The sequence below is a fragment of the Alexandromys fortis genome, unplaced genomic scaffold (assembly GCF_014885135.2).
Source record: "Alexandromys fortis isolate MF-2015 unplaced genomic scaffold, M_Fortis_MF-2015_v1.1 scaffold_10, whole genome shotgun sequence".
Classification (NCBI taxonomy): domain Eukaryota; kingdom Metazoa; phylum Chordata; class Mammalia; order Rodentia; family Cricetidae; genus Alexandromys; species Alexandromys fortis.
The window spans coordinates 20,653,158-20,671,734 of NW_026067895.1; the positions used below are offsets into that span (position 1 = coordinate 20,653,158).

The window sequence follows — 18,577 nt, forward strand, 5'->3', positions numbered from 1 at the left end:
CCTCAGACTTGCAGTGGCCCTGCCTTCTAGCCTCTCCAGTGCTGGACTGAAGGTGCTAGGCTTCACACTTCTGAAGATGCTGCCCTCCCCTCCAGCTGTTCTTTTGCTATTCATGAAAAGGCCAGGTCAACTCTTGTAACTCTTTTTTTTTTTTTTTTTCTTTTTGAGACAGGGCTTTTCTGTATAACCCTGGCTGTCATGAACTCAATTTGTAGACCAAGGTGGCCTCGAATTCACAGAGCTCCGCCTGCTTCTGCCTCCTGAGTGCTGGGATTAAAGGTGTGTGCCATCACTGTCTGAGTGGGATTACCACTTTTAATCTGTTTTCTTTGCTCCTTTTTTCTGATTATTGCTGTAGAATCATGAATATTTTAAAAATAAATGCATTAGTTTATTATTATCTTTATTCTATTTGATGTACAGATTGTTCCAGTTTAGGGTAGAGATTTTCAAGCCAGTTTGTGTCCTCTTTGTGTGCTTTCCTGCCATACAGTGTGATGTCCCTGGCTCTCACCGCGCTCTTCTGCCCGTGCCTGTGTTTCTTTAATAGTTCTATTAGAAATAGTATTGTTACCAGACAGCAGCACTATTTAGAAACTAAGATTTGCCCGCAACCTGGGCTCATCACACTCTCACTCACATGTGCACAAACACACACATGCACACATACACTCACACATATGTATACATACACACACACACTCATGGGATCGGGGTGGCACATGTGTGAGCAAACTTATGAGCTTTCTTCTCTGCAGGTGTGTTCTCTTATGACCTCTATCTTCCATGGTTGCCATTGGGAAGTCTGAAGTCATTCTCATTTCTTTTTCTTTTGTTGCTTTTTTTCTTTGCTTTTGTTTTTTGTTTTGTTTTGGTTTTTTGGTTTGTTTGTTTGTTTTTGAGACAGGGTTTCTTTGTGTAGCCCTGGTTGTCCTGGAACTCACTATGTAGACCAGGGTGTCCCCAAACTCACAGAGATCCATCTGCTTCTGCCTGCCTCCCAAGTGCTGGGATTAGAGGTGTGCAAAACCAGCATCCGGCTTCGTTTCTTAACTTTGTCCTTAAAAAACAAACAAAGAAAAACTTTGTCCTCTGTGTTCTGTAAATTTTTAATGATAAGTTTTAATGGCTTGTTTGTTTTCAGTGTGCCTGATGGGTTCTTGGGGAGCCACCTTTTAAAATAGTCTATTTATTTTATGTACTTGAGTATTTTGCCTGCATGTTTGTATGTGTACTGTGTGTGTGCTTGGTGCCTGCAGAAGCCAGAAGTAGATATTGAATTCCCTGGGCCTGGAGTTACAGTTGGTTGTGAACTGCCATATGGATGCTGGAAACCAAACTGTGGTCCTGGTCTTCTGCAGAAGGAGCAAGTTTCCTTAATTGCAGATCCATTTCTTCAACCCTGGGAGCCACACTTTAACTTGGAAACTAATCTTTAATCTGATAATGCACTAGGAAATTTTCTTGATATAAATTTTCGTAAGAGTACTGACTATTCCCTCCCCCTCCCTCCTTACTTCTTCCCTCTCTCCTTCATTTTCTTTCTTCCTTCAGAAACCGCATCTTACTATATCCCACCATATGCTTGAACTTATGACTGCTCTGCCTCAGGGATCCAAATACTGGCATGTGGCAAGCTTTCTTGTCAGACTCTCTTTGGACCTTCAGTCCACAAATAATGATTTGGAGACTTATTATTAATTTTGAAATCTCAGCTTTAGCTTAGGCTTTTCCCCAACTACTCTTACAACTTAATTAACCCATAGTTTTTAAAAGTCTGCATTCTGCCACATGGCTTGGTTACCTTTCCTCAGTATGGCATGTCTGACTTGCAGTCTGCTGGTGAAATCTCACACCTAGATTCCTCCTCCCCTTTCTCTCTCTCCCTGGAAATCCCACCTATCCTCTCCTGCCTAACTACTGACCATTCAACTCCTTATTAAACCAATTAGAAGGTGTCTTAAGCAGAGACACATTTTTACAATATACACAAATATTCTGCAATACTGGTGTGACAGACATGAGACATGCCTTGTCACAAGTTTTGATTTGTTCTTTTTTTCTATTATCTTTCAGTTTAAAGTATTTTCTGGTTTTCCTTGAATTTTTGAAACTTAGGATATTTATATGTTTATATGCTGGATCCTGGAACCATTTCACTATGACATCTTGACCAAGTTACATACTGTTTTAGTTTTCTTATCATAACATATAAATAGCATTGGTTGCCAATAGATTATACCTCAGAGGGTTGAAAGAAATAATTAGCCCATGAAGGTCTGTGTCAGTTTCTCTGGGGTACGAGCTCTGGTTTACTTATTACTGCACACGTGACATGTCCAATAGTGCCTCATAAATAGTGGGCATGCAGAAAGTGTTTGTTGAATTGGAAGAAACCACCCAGCAAGTGATTTTCCTCTTAGACTTGAGGCACTTAGTGATATTTCTAATTAAATAGTAGTATGACATTTTCTTAAAAAGTTAAATAAATTTAACATTTATTTAGAATGAAACATGTACTACAATTTTTGATGGTACCATTGTGTGGATGGATATAATGTAGGAGAGATAGTAAGAAATTGTTTAGTGAATAATTTAGCATTGTGTTGTGATTTGTAAATTTGTTTAGAGTTAAGACATTGCAACAACTATGATAGTATTCCTCATGTTATAGATTTCGTTGGAATTAAGTTTATGTTAGTAGAAGCCCTGAATGTTAGCTGCTAATGTGTGTATAGTATATATGGTTGTGTTTAGTAATGGGGCTAAATGTTATTTTCTCACTGGGGCTGTACGTGGAGCCCAGGGCCTTGTGTAGCTAGGCAAAGGTCCCAGCACTGAGAGCCCAGATGCAGTCACTCCTCTTTGAGGGGAGCATCAGACTGCTTGATTATTTGGGTCTCTTTATGTAGTTAATTGACATGAACTTTTTACAATTCCCTTTAACCTCTCTCAGGTATTATTCTGCACTTCAAACAATGGAACAGTTAGAGACCGTGTACTTCCCCCGGGTCAGTCAGTATCGCTTCTGCCAGCTAATGATAGACACGCTTCCTAAACTCCGGGAGGATATCAAAGAGATCTCCATGTCCGATCTCAAGGACTTTCTGGAAAGCATTCGAAAGCATTCTGACAAAATAGGTGAAACAGCCATGAAACAGGTGAGTCTAACATTTCAGATTAACATTCTTGATGTCTGGGATGTAAAACAGGGCTTCCCTCTCAGCATGCTTCCTTGTGCGTAAGCTTAACGTTTTCTAATCATCCCTGGTTCTCTGTTAGAATGTTTTTTCCTAGCATTTTCTTTGGAATTACAGATATTTTAAAAATTTAAGTAAAGTCAGTTTAGCTGATTTCTTCAGACATTCACCAGCTGAACTCCCAGCAGTCTGTGTTTTCCTTCACATGGTTTTCCGCCGTCAGATCTGCCTTAACTGTAGGTGCCAGCCACAGAGTGGAAACAGCTTTATGGTGTTACCTTTTTAAAGATAGATCTGTATTATTTTTATTACGAGTATGTGCACGTGTCTGGGTGTAGGTATGTGTATGTGAGTGCAGGTGCTAGAGGCAGTCAGAGATATTGATCTCCTGAAGATGTGGTTACAGGTGTGTGTGAGCTGCTGGAGATGGATGCTGAGAACTGAACTCTCGGCCTCTGCAAGGGCAACAAGTGCTCTTAGCTGCTGAGCTTTCTTTCTACTTCCCATAAATTGTTCCTTTTAAAAATCTTTTCAAATAAGATTGATAATCCTTTATAACAGAATTTGAAAGAGAAGAAAGTACACATCAGGAATTAAAAAGAGGACATTGTTGCAGATCTTACACCTACATTTAAATAATTATTGGAGTTTTGGAGATGGCTTGGTTGGTAAAGTGCTTGCTTCTCAAGCATGAGGAGCTGAGTTTGATCCCCAGAACCCACATAAAAGAGTCAGACATAGTGTGTGCTTGTAATCTCAGCCCTGAAGAGGCAGATATGGGCAGATCACTTGGTTAGCCCCAGGTCTCAGTGAGAGATCTCATTTCAAATCAATCAATCAATCAATCAATCAATCATGATCCCGAAGAATGGGGCTTGACTTTGACCCCACATGCACATGTTTCCCCAGGCCCTGAAACAGGTTTATAAGAAACAGTTTTTATAAGAAACAACTTAAAAAAGGGATATGTTATGAATAATTTTGAGGCAGGGAGCACTGTATATGGACTCACAACTACAAATCTAACACTTGGGAGGCTGAAGCAGGAAGACCTCAAGTTTGTGGTCAGACTGAGATACGTAATGAGTTCCAGTTCAGCCTGGTTATATAGCAGGAGCCTGTATCAAATATGTAAGTGGGTAGTTAGGTAAATGGATGAGTGGGTGGATGGATAGTAAACGGTGGTTTTGACTAGAATCAATTTTGAAGTAATTTGAACTTTGTCCTCCTTAAAATAGGCACAGCAGCAGAAAAGCTTCAGTGTTGCTCTGCAGAAGCAAAATCATGCGAGGTTTGGGAAAAATATGCATGCAAATAATGACAGAATTCTAGAAGAAAAGAATGACATTGTATTGAAACATGTACTTGAAGAGGAGGCTGAGAATGAAGAGGAGGTAATGGGTTTCTTTTTTCCCTTATTATTGAATTTATAAAACACTGTGTTTTCCATGTCCAATTGATTTAAGTCCATCAGTTCATAGTGGACAGCCAATGATCTGAAATATTAGACAACATAATTGATAGACAAACAGGATATTGCAGACTGTATTTTTGTAGACAGTAGAGTGTTAGCTGTTTGGTATAATTAGTAGTAAAAATAAAGCCGGGCAGTGGTGGCGCATGCCTTTAATCCCAGCACTCGGGAGGCAGAGGCAGGCGGATCTCTGTGAGTTCGAGACCAGCCTGGTCTACAAGAGCTAGTTCCAGGACAGGCTCCAAAACCACAGAGAAACCCTGTCTCGAAAAACCAAAAAAAAAAAAAAAAAAAAAAAAAAAATTTAATCTTTTTTGTAGTAACCATATTTGAACTAGCTGAGACAAATTTTTATTTCATAATTTTTGACTCTGTTATTTGGCCCGACTCTGGATAGCCTACCATTTTATATTATATTTTATTTTAGTTTATGTGTGCATATGTGTAGTGTCGTGTGGTATATGTGCATGTGAGTGTACAGGTACATCTGAATGTGTATGCATGTTTGTGTTGAGGCCAGAGGTGAACATCAGGTGTTTTCTCTAATCACTCTCAGTGTGTGTGTGTGTGTGTGTGTAAGAATGTATGTGCCACAGTGGATGTATGGAGGTCAAGGAACAACTCAGTGGGGTTGTTTTTTCTTTCCATCTTTTAGATAAGTTCCAGGGATCACTCAGGTGGCCAGGCTTGTGTAGCAAACACAGAGCCATCTCATTGATGCCACCTCAGTTTTTCGGAGACTGGGTCTCATTGGGCCTGGAGCTCTCTGATTGGCTAGGCTGACTGGGGCATGAACTGTAGACACTCACTCTTCCCCATCCTGCAGTGCTGGGGTTATAGTTGGATGTTGCTACTCCCTCAAGTTTATGTGGTTCTGGGGATCCAAAGTCACTTCCTTATACCTTTGTGGTAAGCATTTTATGGACTGAACTGTCTCCCCAGCCTTCTGCCACTTTATTTCAATTTGTGTTGAGGGTTGTAGCTTCTGTTAAGCTTTACATTTTTTAAATTAAATATTTGAAAATTCTGTACAGTATATTTTGAGTATACCCGCCATCCCAGCTCCCCCTGTTGTCACACTTTTAACCTTCCCATCCCTTCCCACTAACTTTGAGGTTACCTCTTCTTCCTCCTCTTCCCTCCTCTTCCTCTTTTCCCTCCTCCTCTTTATTCTCCTCTTCCTTTGTCTTCCTTCTATCCTCATTGAGTTTAGTATGTGCTGCCCAGCTTGTGTTGGGGATGGGGCCTTCCCTGGCCTGTGGTTGACCTACCAGAGGTCACATCATTAAAAAAATGACTTTTCCTTTCCCAGCAGCTGTCAAATTCTAATAGGCTCAGCTAGAGCAGGGTTATGTGCCCACCTCCCCTCTCCATGCTGGGATTTTGCCTGGCTGGGTCTTGCACAGGTATTTTGCATGCTGCCACAACTGCCGTGAGTTCATATTACGTCTGCCCTGTTACTTCTGGAAAACACTGCTTCCTTGAAGTTGTCTACCACTTCTGGCCCTTACAGTCTTTCACCAGCTCTTCCACAGGACCCCTGAGCCTTTGGGTGAGGAGTTTGATGTGGATGTCCAACTTAGGTTTGGGCACTCACAGCCTTTTGTTGTCTGCATGTTGAACAATTAGGGTCTCTGTGACTGTCATCTCTTTTTAAAAATTATTTATTTATTTTTTTATTCTATGTGCATTGGTGTTTTGCTCACATGTATTTCTAGGTGAAGGTCTCAAATTCCCTGGGACTGGAGTTATAGACAGTTGTGAGCTGCCAAGTGAATCCTGGGATTTGAATCTTGTCCTCTGGAGGAACAATGAGTGCTCTTAACCACTGAGTCATCTCTCCAGCCTTGTTAATTGTTTTTTTTAATCATATCTGTAAACCTTGAAATTATTTTAAATTTATTTTTTCTATCCAAATTTATTATTTCGTCCTATTGTTTTTTTAAACCTTCATCATGGCACAGTCATCTGTTGAGCCTGTCTTGTATTATTACTAATATTTTGAAATATTTATATTTTTATTATTTATTTATGTGTGTGTATCTGTGTGTGATTGCCCACAGAATTCAAATGAGGTCATTGGATTCTCTGGAGCTAGAGTTTCAGGCTGTGTATGTTGAGGTTGACCACAGAAATATCCTTGACACTGTCCACTTTAGCCTCTCAGTTGACTCAGAACTGCTTAGCCAACCAGCTAGTTCTGGAGGCCGCCTGTCTCCACAGTTTGGGAGGAGTGCTGGGATGACAGGGGACAACACACCTGCCTGACCTTTATGTGGGTCTGGGGTCTGAACTCTGTCCTTCACTGGGTAACAGGGCGAGCAGTTTACCCCCTGAGCCATCTCTCCAGTTCCCGTCCTTTATTCCAAACCAGTGTCTTTAGAGGTAGGGATAAGGACACACAGCTCAACTCTAAAAGGTTAAGGGAGATGGACAGCACTTGTTGCTTTTCATTCTGATAAATCCCTGCATACCTGAGGCTGAAGTTGTTTCCTATAATAGTTGTCATTGGAGACATAGAATTGGATCTTTTTAGGTTGAATTTTGAGATAGTGTACAAATTGCAAACATGGTTTCAGTATGAGACACTTTCTCAAATTGACATCTTTGTTCTTAATATTTAGAGGATTTTGTATTCTTTTTTTCCTTTGAAGACGTGGATGATAAGAAGTCAATTCTTTTTTTTCCCACTGATATGCAAGCCCTATGCATGCTCAGCTCTTTATTTTTTTTTTTTACTGAAAGAAAAAAAAATTTCCGCCTCCTCCCAGCCTCCCATATCCCTCCCCTTCCTCCCACTCCTCTCCCCCCACTCCTCTCCTCCTCCCTCTCCAGTCTGAAGAGCAGTCAGGGTTCCCTGCCCTGTGGAAAGTCCAAAGTCCTCCCCCCTCCATCCTGGTCTAGGAAGGTGAACATCCAAACTGGCTAGGCTCCCACAAAGCCAGAACATGAAGTAGGATCAAAACCCAGTGCCACTGTCCTTGGCTTCTCAGCAGCCCTCATTTTCCGCCATATTCAGAGAGTCCGGTTTTATCCCATGCTTTTTCAGTCACAGTCCAGCTGGCCGTGGTGAGCTCCCAATAGATCAGCCCCACTGTCTCCGTGGGTGGGTGCACCCCTTGTGGTCCAAGAAGTCAATTCTTAACTAGTTTCCCCTGTCTGTTTTGCACATCTCTACATGTTGGTGATATTAGAATCATATGTTAGCTCTAAGGCCATTGCTTAAGGTACTTTGGTTGTTTCCTATTCTTTTGGATCCCTTTTACTATTTCTATATTTTGTTTTCATAATTTTCCCTAATAAGTAAGAACATAATCTATTCAGGATTTGTGAGAATAGAAATGTGTTCCTTTTTTAGAAGAATTCACAGATTTCTCAGTTTGAGAGACTTTATATTTTTTGTTTTCTGTTTGTTTGTTTTTGTTTGCTCTTATAGCCCAGGCTGGCCTCAAACTCACAGAGATCTGCCTCTGCCTCTGCCTCTGCCTCCCAAGTGCTGGGATTACAGGTGTGTGTAGCTGGAGGCGTTTCTCTGTCTCACCTGGGCCCATTGGACCAGTTTCTCTTCCAGTCACCACAACTGCTTATAGAGTAATCAATCGCTCAGAGGCTAATATTAATATAATTGTTAGCCAATGGCTTAGGCTATTACTGACTAGCCTTCACTTGTAAGTTAACCTGTTTCTAATAGTCTGTATAGCTCTGTGTGACAATGGCATTACGTTAGGTATTATGGCATCCTGTTCTATGGGCGGCTCACTGACATCTCTCTCAACCTACCTTTTCTCTTTCTCTCTCTGCTTGGATTTCCCACCTAGCTATATTCTATCCTGTCACAGGCCAAACGAGGTTATTTATTAACCAGTGGGAGGAATGCATGTTCACAGCCTACAGAAGGACATTCCACATGAGGCATGCACCATCACTGCCTGGTTTCTTTATGCTATTTTAAAATAGTTCTAAGGAATACTTTTTTAAACACTGTAACATAATGTGAATAATTTTTGTATTATATATTTTAGAAGCTGGCATGCATCTTAAAATTGATAGACCAATTTTAAGTAGCTATGCAATTTTTTAAAAAAAGGTCCATGAGATAATAGTGACAGTTTCTAATTTGAAACAATGGTTTTGCTTTAAATGGAACTTTGTTTAAAGCCAGAATGTAAATTAATGAATTACCTCAAACAAGGCTGTAATGAATATGTACTTATTACAGCAATTTTTTGATGCTCTGCTAAGCATGATACAGATATGTTTTCTACTCAATGGTAGAGTGCTTAGCAAGTGCAAGGCCTTGGGGTCAGTCCACAGTATAGGAAAAAATTATTTTTCTCTATAATCCGTAACAGTCAACAATAATAATAAACATATAAGGAATAAGCTACAAAACCACCAGAGTGAAATGACATGGGATTGCATTTATATTGTATGCCTGGGAGAATTAAATAAATATTTTAACAGTCTGTGAGTTGATGTTTGATTTTAACTTAGTATTATCTAATAGTATAACCTATCGTTTTTAAAAATAGATTTATTTTTTTAGGTCTTAACTGTTCAAGATCTCGTTGATTTTTCACCTGTTTACCGATGCTTACACATTTATTCTGCTTTGGTGAGTATTTTTGCCAATTCTGACCGTATGGAGTCCCACGGTGATGTGCTTTTGATATGCTGTGTGCATCATAGTCTTTGTCACTGGGAATGTATAAGTGCACCCTGGGACGTCGCAGAATAATGGCTTTGGTACTTTCTGGGGACAGGAGGAGATTGTACTTCCATCTCCCTTTCTTCCTAAGGTTGACTCATAGTTACTTTTTAGTATTTATTTCAGTGTGTGCTTGTTCCACATTATATCGTTAGTACTTTTGAGTAAGCAGTTACCCATTTTTAAATAATTTCTTTATCAAGATGTAATTCAGGACTGGGGATGTAGCTCCATTGTAGAGTGTCCTTGTAGCATGTATGAAGCTCTGGGTTCTAGCCCCAGCACTACCACCAAAAAGAGAGGAAGGAAGAAAGGAACAAACTCGTGTATGTGTGTGTGTGCACATTTGTGTTTATATGTGTGCTTGTATATGTAAGGATACATAAGTGTGCATGCATGTGTATGTATGTGTTTGTATGAATGTTGAGACCAGAGGTCAACTTTAGGAATCATTAGGTGTTTTCTACCGTGTGTGTGTGTGTGTGTGTGTGTGTGTGTGTGTGTGTGTGAGAATTTAGAGCTAGAGGACCTTGAGTGTCATTCATTCCTCAGGTACTGTGTACTTTGGGCACTGTAAAAACATAATACTTTGTCTAGGTCATGATGAAGTAATTCTTCCTCTCAGTCTTTCAGAGCTGCTATTTTCTTTTTTTATAATGTCAGGTGATAGTTATGCATTTAACTGTATTTGCACCTAAGACAGCTGGAGGCTAAGCTGGAATGTTACATAACACTGGGAATAGGGTTCCTGTTGCCCTGTCTATGGGCTTTGGTTGTTTTGTTTTTAACTCAGACTCATTGACTTTGAATCAAACTGAATATATTAGCCTTCTAAGTTCACTATACTGTGGTTTAATTCTTTGACTGTTCCTTCCAATCTTACTGAGTTTGGTAGAGAACGATTTTGTGTTTGGTAGTACTTAGTTTTTCTATCCCTCCTTCTCTTTCTCCTGTTTTTCCCCCCCTTCTCCCTTTCTTCCTCTCTTTCTTCACTTCTCCTCCCCTTCATTTTTGACTGGATCTTATATAGCCCAGCCTGGCCGTTCTGGAGATTTAACCCAGGGCTGTGTGCATGCAATCCCTCTACCACCTGAGATACATTCCCAGTGCCTTAGCTTTTTTTACTTTTATTTTGAGACAGGGTCTCACTAAGTTGTCCAGGTTGACCTGAATTTGTGATCCTTCTGTCTCAGCCTCTCGAGTAGCTGGGCTCACATGTCTGTGCCATCAAGTCTGATTGATGTTTTACATTCCATGTCTTTTATTATAACCAAAGTTGAATTATGTTATACACTACTACTTCTACTTCTTCTATTTTTTCCTAACATATTGACTTTTGTGATTAGTTCTTTTCTGACAAGGTTATTTCTTTTTTAAAAAATCCCATTTCTTTCCTCTTTTAAAACTTCTATTCTCTTATACATTATATCCTGGCCACAGTTTCCCCTTCTTTCCTCCAGTCCAGTCCTGCCCTCTACCTACCCTCTCTGCCAGATCAACTTCTCCATTTCCCTTCAAAAGGAAGGAAAGAAGGAAGAAAGCAAGCAAGTAGGCCTCCCAGGGCTATCTACCAAACATGACCTAACATGATACTATAAGGCTAGGCACAGACCCTCATATTAAAGGCTAGATGAGGCAACCCAGTAGGAGGAAAAGGTACCAAGCACAGGCAAGAGGGTCAGAGACACCCACTTCACCCCCTTCCCCACTTCTGTTTTAGGAGTCCCACAGGAGCATCAAGCTACACACTCACAGCATATATACAAAGGTTTAGCTTAGACCCATACAGGGTACATCAGTCTCTATGGTTTTGTGGGTCATGTTCCCTAGACCTAGACCCCTCTGGCTCCTACAGTCCTTCCTCCATCTTTTCTTCCAGGTTCCCCTGGCTCCTCATAGTGTTTGACTGTGGGTCTCTGTATCTGCTCCCATGAGTTGCTGGATGATGCCCCTCTGATGACAATTGGGCTAGGCACTGATCTATGCGTATAGCAGAATATCATAAGGCATCATTTTATTGATTTTTTTTTTTTGCAATTGTATTTGGTTCTATCCTGGGTCTCTGAGCTGTCCAGTTCCTGGTTCTCGGTCATCTAGGTATGTTAGGTGTGAGCCTCAAGTTGGACCAGTCATTAATTGGTCACTCCCACAAGTTCTGCACCATTGCCCCAGCACATCTTGCAGGCAGGTCAGATTGTAGGTTGAAGGTTTTGTATGGCTGGGTTGATGTGCCAGTCCCACTGCTAGGAAGCCCTGGTTATAGAAGATGACCAATTTGGGCTCTTTATTGCGCATTACTAGGAGATGTTAAAGGCAAGGCTCACAACCTCCCTCAAGAAAAAATCCCCACACCTCTCTTTACTGCTGAATCTAGTGTAGCTTACTTGTAATTCTAGCCTGAGGAGGAGGCTGAGGCAGGAGGATTACAAGTTGGAAAACAGCCTGGACTACATAGGGGAATCTGTCTCAAAAAAGATTGGCATTTTGAAAAGTGTCTGGTTTTTTTCTTCCTCCCTGGTTCATCTTAATGGCACTCTGCTTTACTGATTTGGATATATTTGCTTCTCTTGTGTTTCCCAAAGACTTATATATATATATATATATATTTCTCTTGCATGTGTGCAGTGCTAGATTAATGGTCATGGATTGCTTTTATTTGTGCTTATTTTGGATGTTTCTGTTTCTCAGTTTTCGAAGAAAAAGAACAAATGGGTAGAGAACTTCAGGACTTAGTTTTTGATAGCAATAAACAATAAATATTAAAAACCATTGAATTAATAATAAAATGTTAATCCAAAAAATGAACAAACAAAACAAAAATATTCTATTATATAAAAATTTAAAAGATATTGGCTTCACATACAAATTTATCTTTTATTTACTTGTCATTAGAACATAGCACATGTTTATGCTGTTTGGATCAGTTAAGTACTAATTAGAATAATTTATACCTGAAGTGAAATAGTAATTTTAACATCAAGATTCTTGTAAGTAAGTTCAAAAAAAATGATCACTAAAACATTTTAATTAGAAAATACAACATTTAGACAAAACACATTAAATCAGGTAAAATTGTGTTAGGGTAGTGTAATGCTAGTGGGAGTTCAAAAGTAGAGGGATGCATGTGAGCCATACATGTGAGAACTGTCCATTTATCTTAAGTAAATGATGCCTGGCTCTGCTTCATTGAGGTTATATTTTATATTATGCCTAATGTCTTATCTTCTGTATTTGCTCAAACTCTTAGTAAAAATTTTTTCAGTTAATGTACTAGAATTGCATAATCAGTAGCATAGTTATTTTGGAGTTTTTGGTAGTTGGGCCACAAGATAATTAGAAGGCTTTACATAGGAGATACTTAAGTTTTTGTTTTTATTTTTTGCATTATGAGTTTATTTTAGGTTACATTTAGGAAAGTAATGGTTTGTAGCTACTTAATATAAAGAAAATAAATCAATTTTTTGTTGAAAAATTTTTTATTGTTAAATTTTCCTTTTTTCCCCCTGTGGAGTCTTAGATGAAGAGGAGAATGTGATTCCCAACTTTTTCTTTGTTTCTGAAAGGATTCTTACTGAGCAGACGGGATGGAGATGTATCTGAGTTTGACATCATCCATGGTGCTGTGGTTGGAAGTGTGAGTTGTGATAGAATAACTGAATGGCACACTATGGAAAGCTCTCTTAGGGCCTTGACATCCGGGAGGAGTCCCAAAGCTGAGTAACAGTGTCACAGAGAGAATGAGAACTGGGAACCGCCCACCAGGAAGAGCGTGTGTGAAAGCCTGAAAGTGGAAGAGGACAGTGTAGTGGACGCACTGACGGTGTGGATGGTGAGGTGGATGGGGTGACGGTGCGGACAGTGAAGTGGACGGGGTGAGTGCGGATGGTGAAGTGGATGCACCGACACAGTGTGAATGGTGAAGTGGACGTGCTGACCGTGTGGCTGGTGTGGAGAGAGAGGCCAGCTAATAGTTTGACAGCTTTTTTTCTTATTTAGCATTATCATCAAGACCTCCATTTTTTGTTTGGTCAGAGAAAAGCTTGTAAAGTTTAAGTGGTAAAGTAGGAAAATGTATAATTGCTTGAACTTTATTTTAGGTAAATTTGAAGTAAAGTTGCTGATTTTGTGTGTGTGTGTGTTTGAGCTATAATGCCTTTGTCTTACTGTCAGTGTGAAATGCCATTTGTCATTTATGTTCCAGTTTGTAAATGATCATGACTCCCAGAGGTTGAAGAAGGCTCTCTCAGCAGGGAGGGCAAGGGAAGGAGGGAGGTTGGAGATGGCAGTCTTGACCATCATTCTCCTGACATTCTTTAGGGTGATGAAGAAACGTTTGAAAATTACTACCGGAAGCAAAGGAAGAAGCAAGCACGCCTGGTTCTGCAGCCACAGTCGAGTGTGGTGAGTGCAAGGCCCTGTGCCACCAGCCTGTCCCTGAATGTAGTTTTCAGAGCATGTAAATATTTATTGAGCACCTACCATTTCTAGTAATTGATTTAGGTGCTCACAATAGTGAGCAAAGCTGGGTCAGTCCCTTCTCTCATGAGTTTATATTCTCTTAGGAAAGATAGACGTTGAATTAAATACAGATGAACAAGCACAATGTCAGGCAGCGGTAATTTGTTTCTCACACTATGGTAAATTATGTGCTATGATTCTTTGTCACACTGAACAAAACAACTGAAGACAGTAGATAGACTTTTTCTTTGTATTTTTATTTTTAATTATGTGTATGTGGCTGGGGTAGGTTTGTTTATGTGATTAGGGTTACCTTCAGAGGCCAGGAGAGCATGAGATCCCCTGAAACTGGAATTACAGGTGGTTGTCAGCCTCCTCATGGGTGGTAGGAACTGAAATTTGGTCCTCTGTAAGAGCAGCCAGGGCTCCTAACCACTAAGCCATTTTTCTAGCCTCTGGATAGATTTTTTTTAAATTAGATTTTTCTTAAATGTATTAGGGATCTGCCAGGAAATATAATTAAGTCAAAACCTTTGATTGTGGTGACATTTACATGACTAAATGTGTTTGTGAAAGTTCATAGACAATACACATGAAAAACACCTCAAAATACTGACTATAACCTAAGTGGTGAAGGCAGAAACCCAGGTAGGTTTAATGAGGCATTGAGTGTAGCTTTTATCCTAAAAGGATCTCTGGGATAGGAAAGAATGATTTTGAGTGATACAGGGACAAATCTAGAGCCCTTCAAGCAGATGCCCTGAACGAGGTCTCCTTTCTTATTATCAGGGGCTTAGGGAGTGTAAAGCCCATTATTAAGATAATCAATAGATAAAGCTATCTAAAAGCCTCTCTCAACAATTAATGACAAATAAACTAGCCTTAAAAACAGACAAGAGATTTAAATAGACATCTTATTACAGATACACAAATGTTCATTATAACTTTTCATCAGGAAAATGTAAGCAAAAGCTACAATGAATTACTGCCATGTTATGGATGCCTTACATTAAAAAGATTGACAGTATAAAGTGCTGGTCAGGATGTGGGACTCAACAACTGGATTCTCTTATACTTCTGGTGGGTATAAAATAATATTACTGGAAAATGGTCTGACAATTTGTAATAATAAATTATTGTGCAATTCTACAGTTCCCCTAAGTAGTTATTTATGAGAAATGATAACATAACTTTCCATAGTGACTCACATATGACTGATTATAGTAGCTTTATTCATAAATACCAGAATCTAGAACCATCCTCAATGTCTGGGAACTCATTAGTAGACAAATTACATCATTATGAATAAACATATTATTGTGCTTGGATATATAGAGGAACACACAAATATGGCTACATTTTTTAAGCACCATTCTATATGAAAACATTCAGATATATGAAATTGGTACAGTGTGGCTTATGTAACTGAAATTTTTGAAAAGACAAAAACCATAGGACAAAGTGGGTCAGTGGGGGTCAAAGACTGGGAGTCTGGTAGAATAGTTTACTACAGAGGCACGAGGGAGCTTTGTGAGGTGTATCTAGAGATATGTGCATATCTTTGTGTCTTGGATGGTAATTGTAGAGCACATAATTTTGTCAGAACTCATTGGTAGAGTGCTGGCTTAGCATGCTTGAAGTTTTGAGTTCAATCCCAACAGACGAGGACAAAAATAAATAGATCCTAGAAGTTCTTAGAGGGATGAGATGCTCTAATAAGCCTGCAGCAGCATCCTCAGCTCTGAAGGAAAGTCCATGTAAGGCTAGGGTTCAGTGTCTAGTGAACACTGATGTTGTGTGGTAACTTAGGATGTTCCATGAGCTTTGTGGAGTAACTTCTTGAAGAATAAAAACCATTTAGTGGGGTTAAAAAAAAAAAAAACCCAAGCCTGGAGTAATGAAATAAAATATCTATCTATCTAAGTGTTGATTATTGTAAACCTATAAACGTTTGATAACATTAACTCAGACATACAAAACAGATTGCCATGACTCCAAGGAGAAATGGAAAGAACCCACAAGCATAGTAGATGACTTATAAACCAAGTAGACAGAATTTCATTAAGATGCAGGATATGCTTAGTGGGCTTAATTTACTGGGGTATAGGGAACCTCGTTTTTACAGTTGAAAAAGCACACTTTACTCAAGCATATATGTAATGTTTGATTTTTTTTTGTCATAATACTATGCTATATAGCAACTATCAGAAAATAACAAAACTTTATGTTATGTAGAATACATTTTCTTTTTGCAGTGTTAGAGACTGAACCTAGCTTCTCACAAACATTAGACAATTAGTACTATGTCACTGAATAATTGTATCCCTTTGCATTTTTTTTTAATCAGTGGTTAAAAGTTACTCTTCTGGAGGAACTGACACCTTCTTATGTCCTCCTTGACACGACACGCACATGATACAGAGTTACGCACACCCATAAAATACTCACACCCATAAAATGAAAATAAATATTCCTTCCCCCTCCCCGTGTGTGTATGAGTGCTACAGTACATTTGTGAGATCAGGGGACAACTTGAAAGAGTTGGTTCTTTTTACCATTTGATTCCTGGTGACTGAACTCATATTGTAGGCTTAGTGGCAAGTGGCCTTCACCTGTGAGCCTTTTGGTCAGCACTTGTCCTGTTTTTAAGTTAAAAAGTATTAACAAGGCAGGTGCGATGACTCAGAGAATAAGGGCACCTGCCTCCAATCCTGAGACCTGAGTTCAGTGCATGGGACCCGCAGGGTAGAATAAAGAACAGGTTCCTGCAAGCTGTTCTCCATATGTGTAAACAGATACACCTAAATAAATGTAATACAAATAATTAACACAAAGTATTAATGATCTCACTTCCTTCAACTGAAAGAGACCCTCATGTTTGAAAATCTTACCACATTTATGGGATCCACTGTCTTAGTTTCTTTTCCAGTTGCTGAGATAAAATAACCTGACAAACTCACCTTGGGGTGGGGGAAGATTTGTGTTAGCTCGCAAGTCCAGGCCACTGTGCCTCGAAGCAGGAAGACCACAGCTTCAGGAACGAGAGAGCTGGCCACATTAAATCCACATTTAGAAGAGCGCAGGGGCTCCAGGCATGCTTCTGCTCCACTCTCTCTTTTAAAATGGATGAATGAGTGGATAAACAAATGAATAAACAGATGAAAATTCAGGCCTCAAGCACAGAAAATAGTGCTGCCCACTTTTAGAGTAGGTCTTCCCAAAATGAAGTAATCAAAGTAAATCCTCCCAGAAATGCCCATAAACCAACTTAACCTAGATAATCTCCTACTGAGGCTCCAGACTGTGCTGACAAGTAAAATCAGCCGTCATCTAGAACTTACTTGGGATATAAGGTGGTTCATATAAACAAATTTATGGATAAAAATCAGATAGAGTTTTCCTCTGTGTTTTTGTTAAAGGTTTATCAGACAATTGCTCATGTTTTTTCAGTGTCTGTGAATGTTCATGTGTGTGCAGGTGCACGTGGTGGGTGCATGTGTGGCGGGCAGAGGACAACCTTGACTTTTCCTTAAGTGCTGTCCACCTTGTATTTTAGAAAAATAAATTTTTAAATTTAAATATAATTGTGTCACTTTTCTTCCTTTCAACTCTTCCCGTGCCCCACCTCCTTCTCAAATCAATAGCCTCATTTTCTTTGATTATTATTGCTATGTATACATCAATATGACCTGCTGAGTTTATTTTTGTTGTTTATGTATATGTGATTTCAGAACTGACCACTTTGTACTGGATTTTTTTTAGAGATACAGAGTTATCCATTGGCCTGGATCTTGCCAAGTTGACTAAGCTGGCTAACTGGCAAGTGAGCCCCAGGGATCTGCCTGTCTCCCTAGCACTGGGACTACAAGCATGTGCTACAATACCTGACTTTATTTGATTTGTTTTTTAGAATTTTTAATTACATGTGTTATGTTTGTGTGTATGAGTATGTGAATGTGGGGTGCAGGTGCCCATAGAGGCCAGAAGAGGGCATCAGATCTGGAACTGGTTGTGGGCCATCTGACATGCAAGCTGGAAACTGAACTTGGATATTCTGCAAGAGCAGTAAGCATGTTAATTGCTATACCATCCCTCCAGCCCTACATCTGGCTCTTTGAACATAGCTTTTAGGGACCTGAACTCAGGTTCTCAGGCTTGTAAACAGCCACTTTACCAGCTGAGTTATTATCCTGGCCCACATTTTTTTTTCACGTTTTCATGTTTGTATGTGTTGCGTATTTCACAGTTTCATGTGTCTCTACACGTTTTTTCATGTGTGTATGTGTGTGTGTGTGAATGCATGTATGTACATGCCAGTGTTGTGGAGGCTGGAGGTTAACGTAGGGATATTATCCTCAATCTCACTTTCACTTTATTCTTTGAGGGAGAGTCTCTAATCAAACCCAGAGCTCACTGATAGTCTTACTAGCCAGCGTACTCTGGGGACCCCCTTCCTCTTCTACTGAGTCTAGAATTCCTGGTAGGCTGCCACGTTCACCCAGCATTTACATGAGTTCTGACCCTCACACCTGCCAAGCAAGACTTCAGCTATCTCCCTAGCCATACCCTGGCCCATTTGTTAGCTAATTGACTTTAATTATAGATGATATAAAAATGTTATGGGTGGTACTTAAAAGGTTTTGGGCCTGGCAGTGGTGACGCACACCTTTAACCCCAGTACTTAGGAGGCAGAAGCAGGCAGATTTCTGAGTTCGAGGCCAGTTGTGGACGACAGAG

General features: G+C 39.7%; 1 protein-coding gene across 1 annotated transcript in view; it reads left to right on the plus strand.

Moving 5' to 3' along the window:
- Positions 1 to 18,577, plus strand: part of Exoc6 (exocyst complex component 6) — a 139,374-nt gene that overhangs the window by 28,806 nt on the left and 91,991 nt on the right. The window contains exons 6-9 of the mRNA XM_050158041.1: positions 2,957 to 3,161; positions 4,439 to 4,594; positions 9,221 to 9,289; positions 13,700 to 13,783. Of these exons, the coding sequence (XP_050013998.1) occupies positions 2,957 to 3,161; positions 4,439 to 4,594; positions 9,221 to 9,289; positions 13,700 to 13,783 (514 nt within the window). The remainder of the gene's footprint in view (positions 1 to 2,956; positions 3,162 to 4,438; positions 4,595 to 9,220; positions 9,290 to 13,699; positions 13,784 to 18,577) is intronic.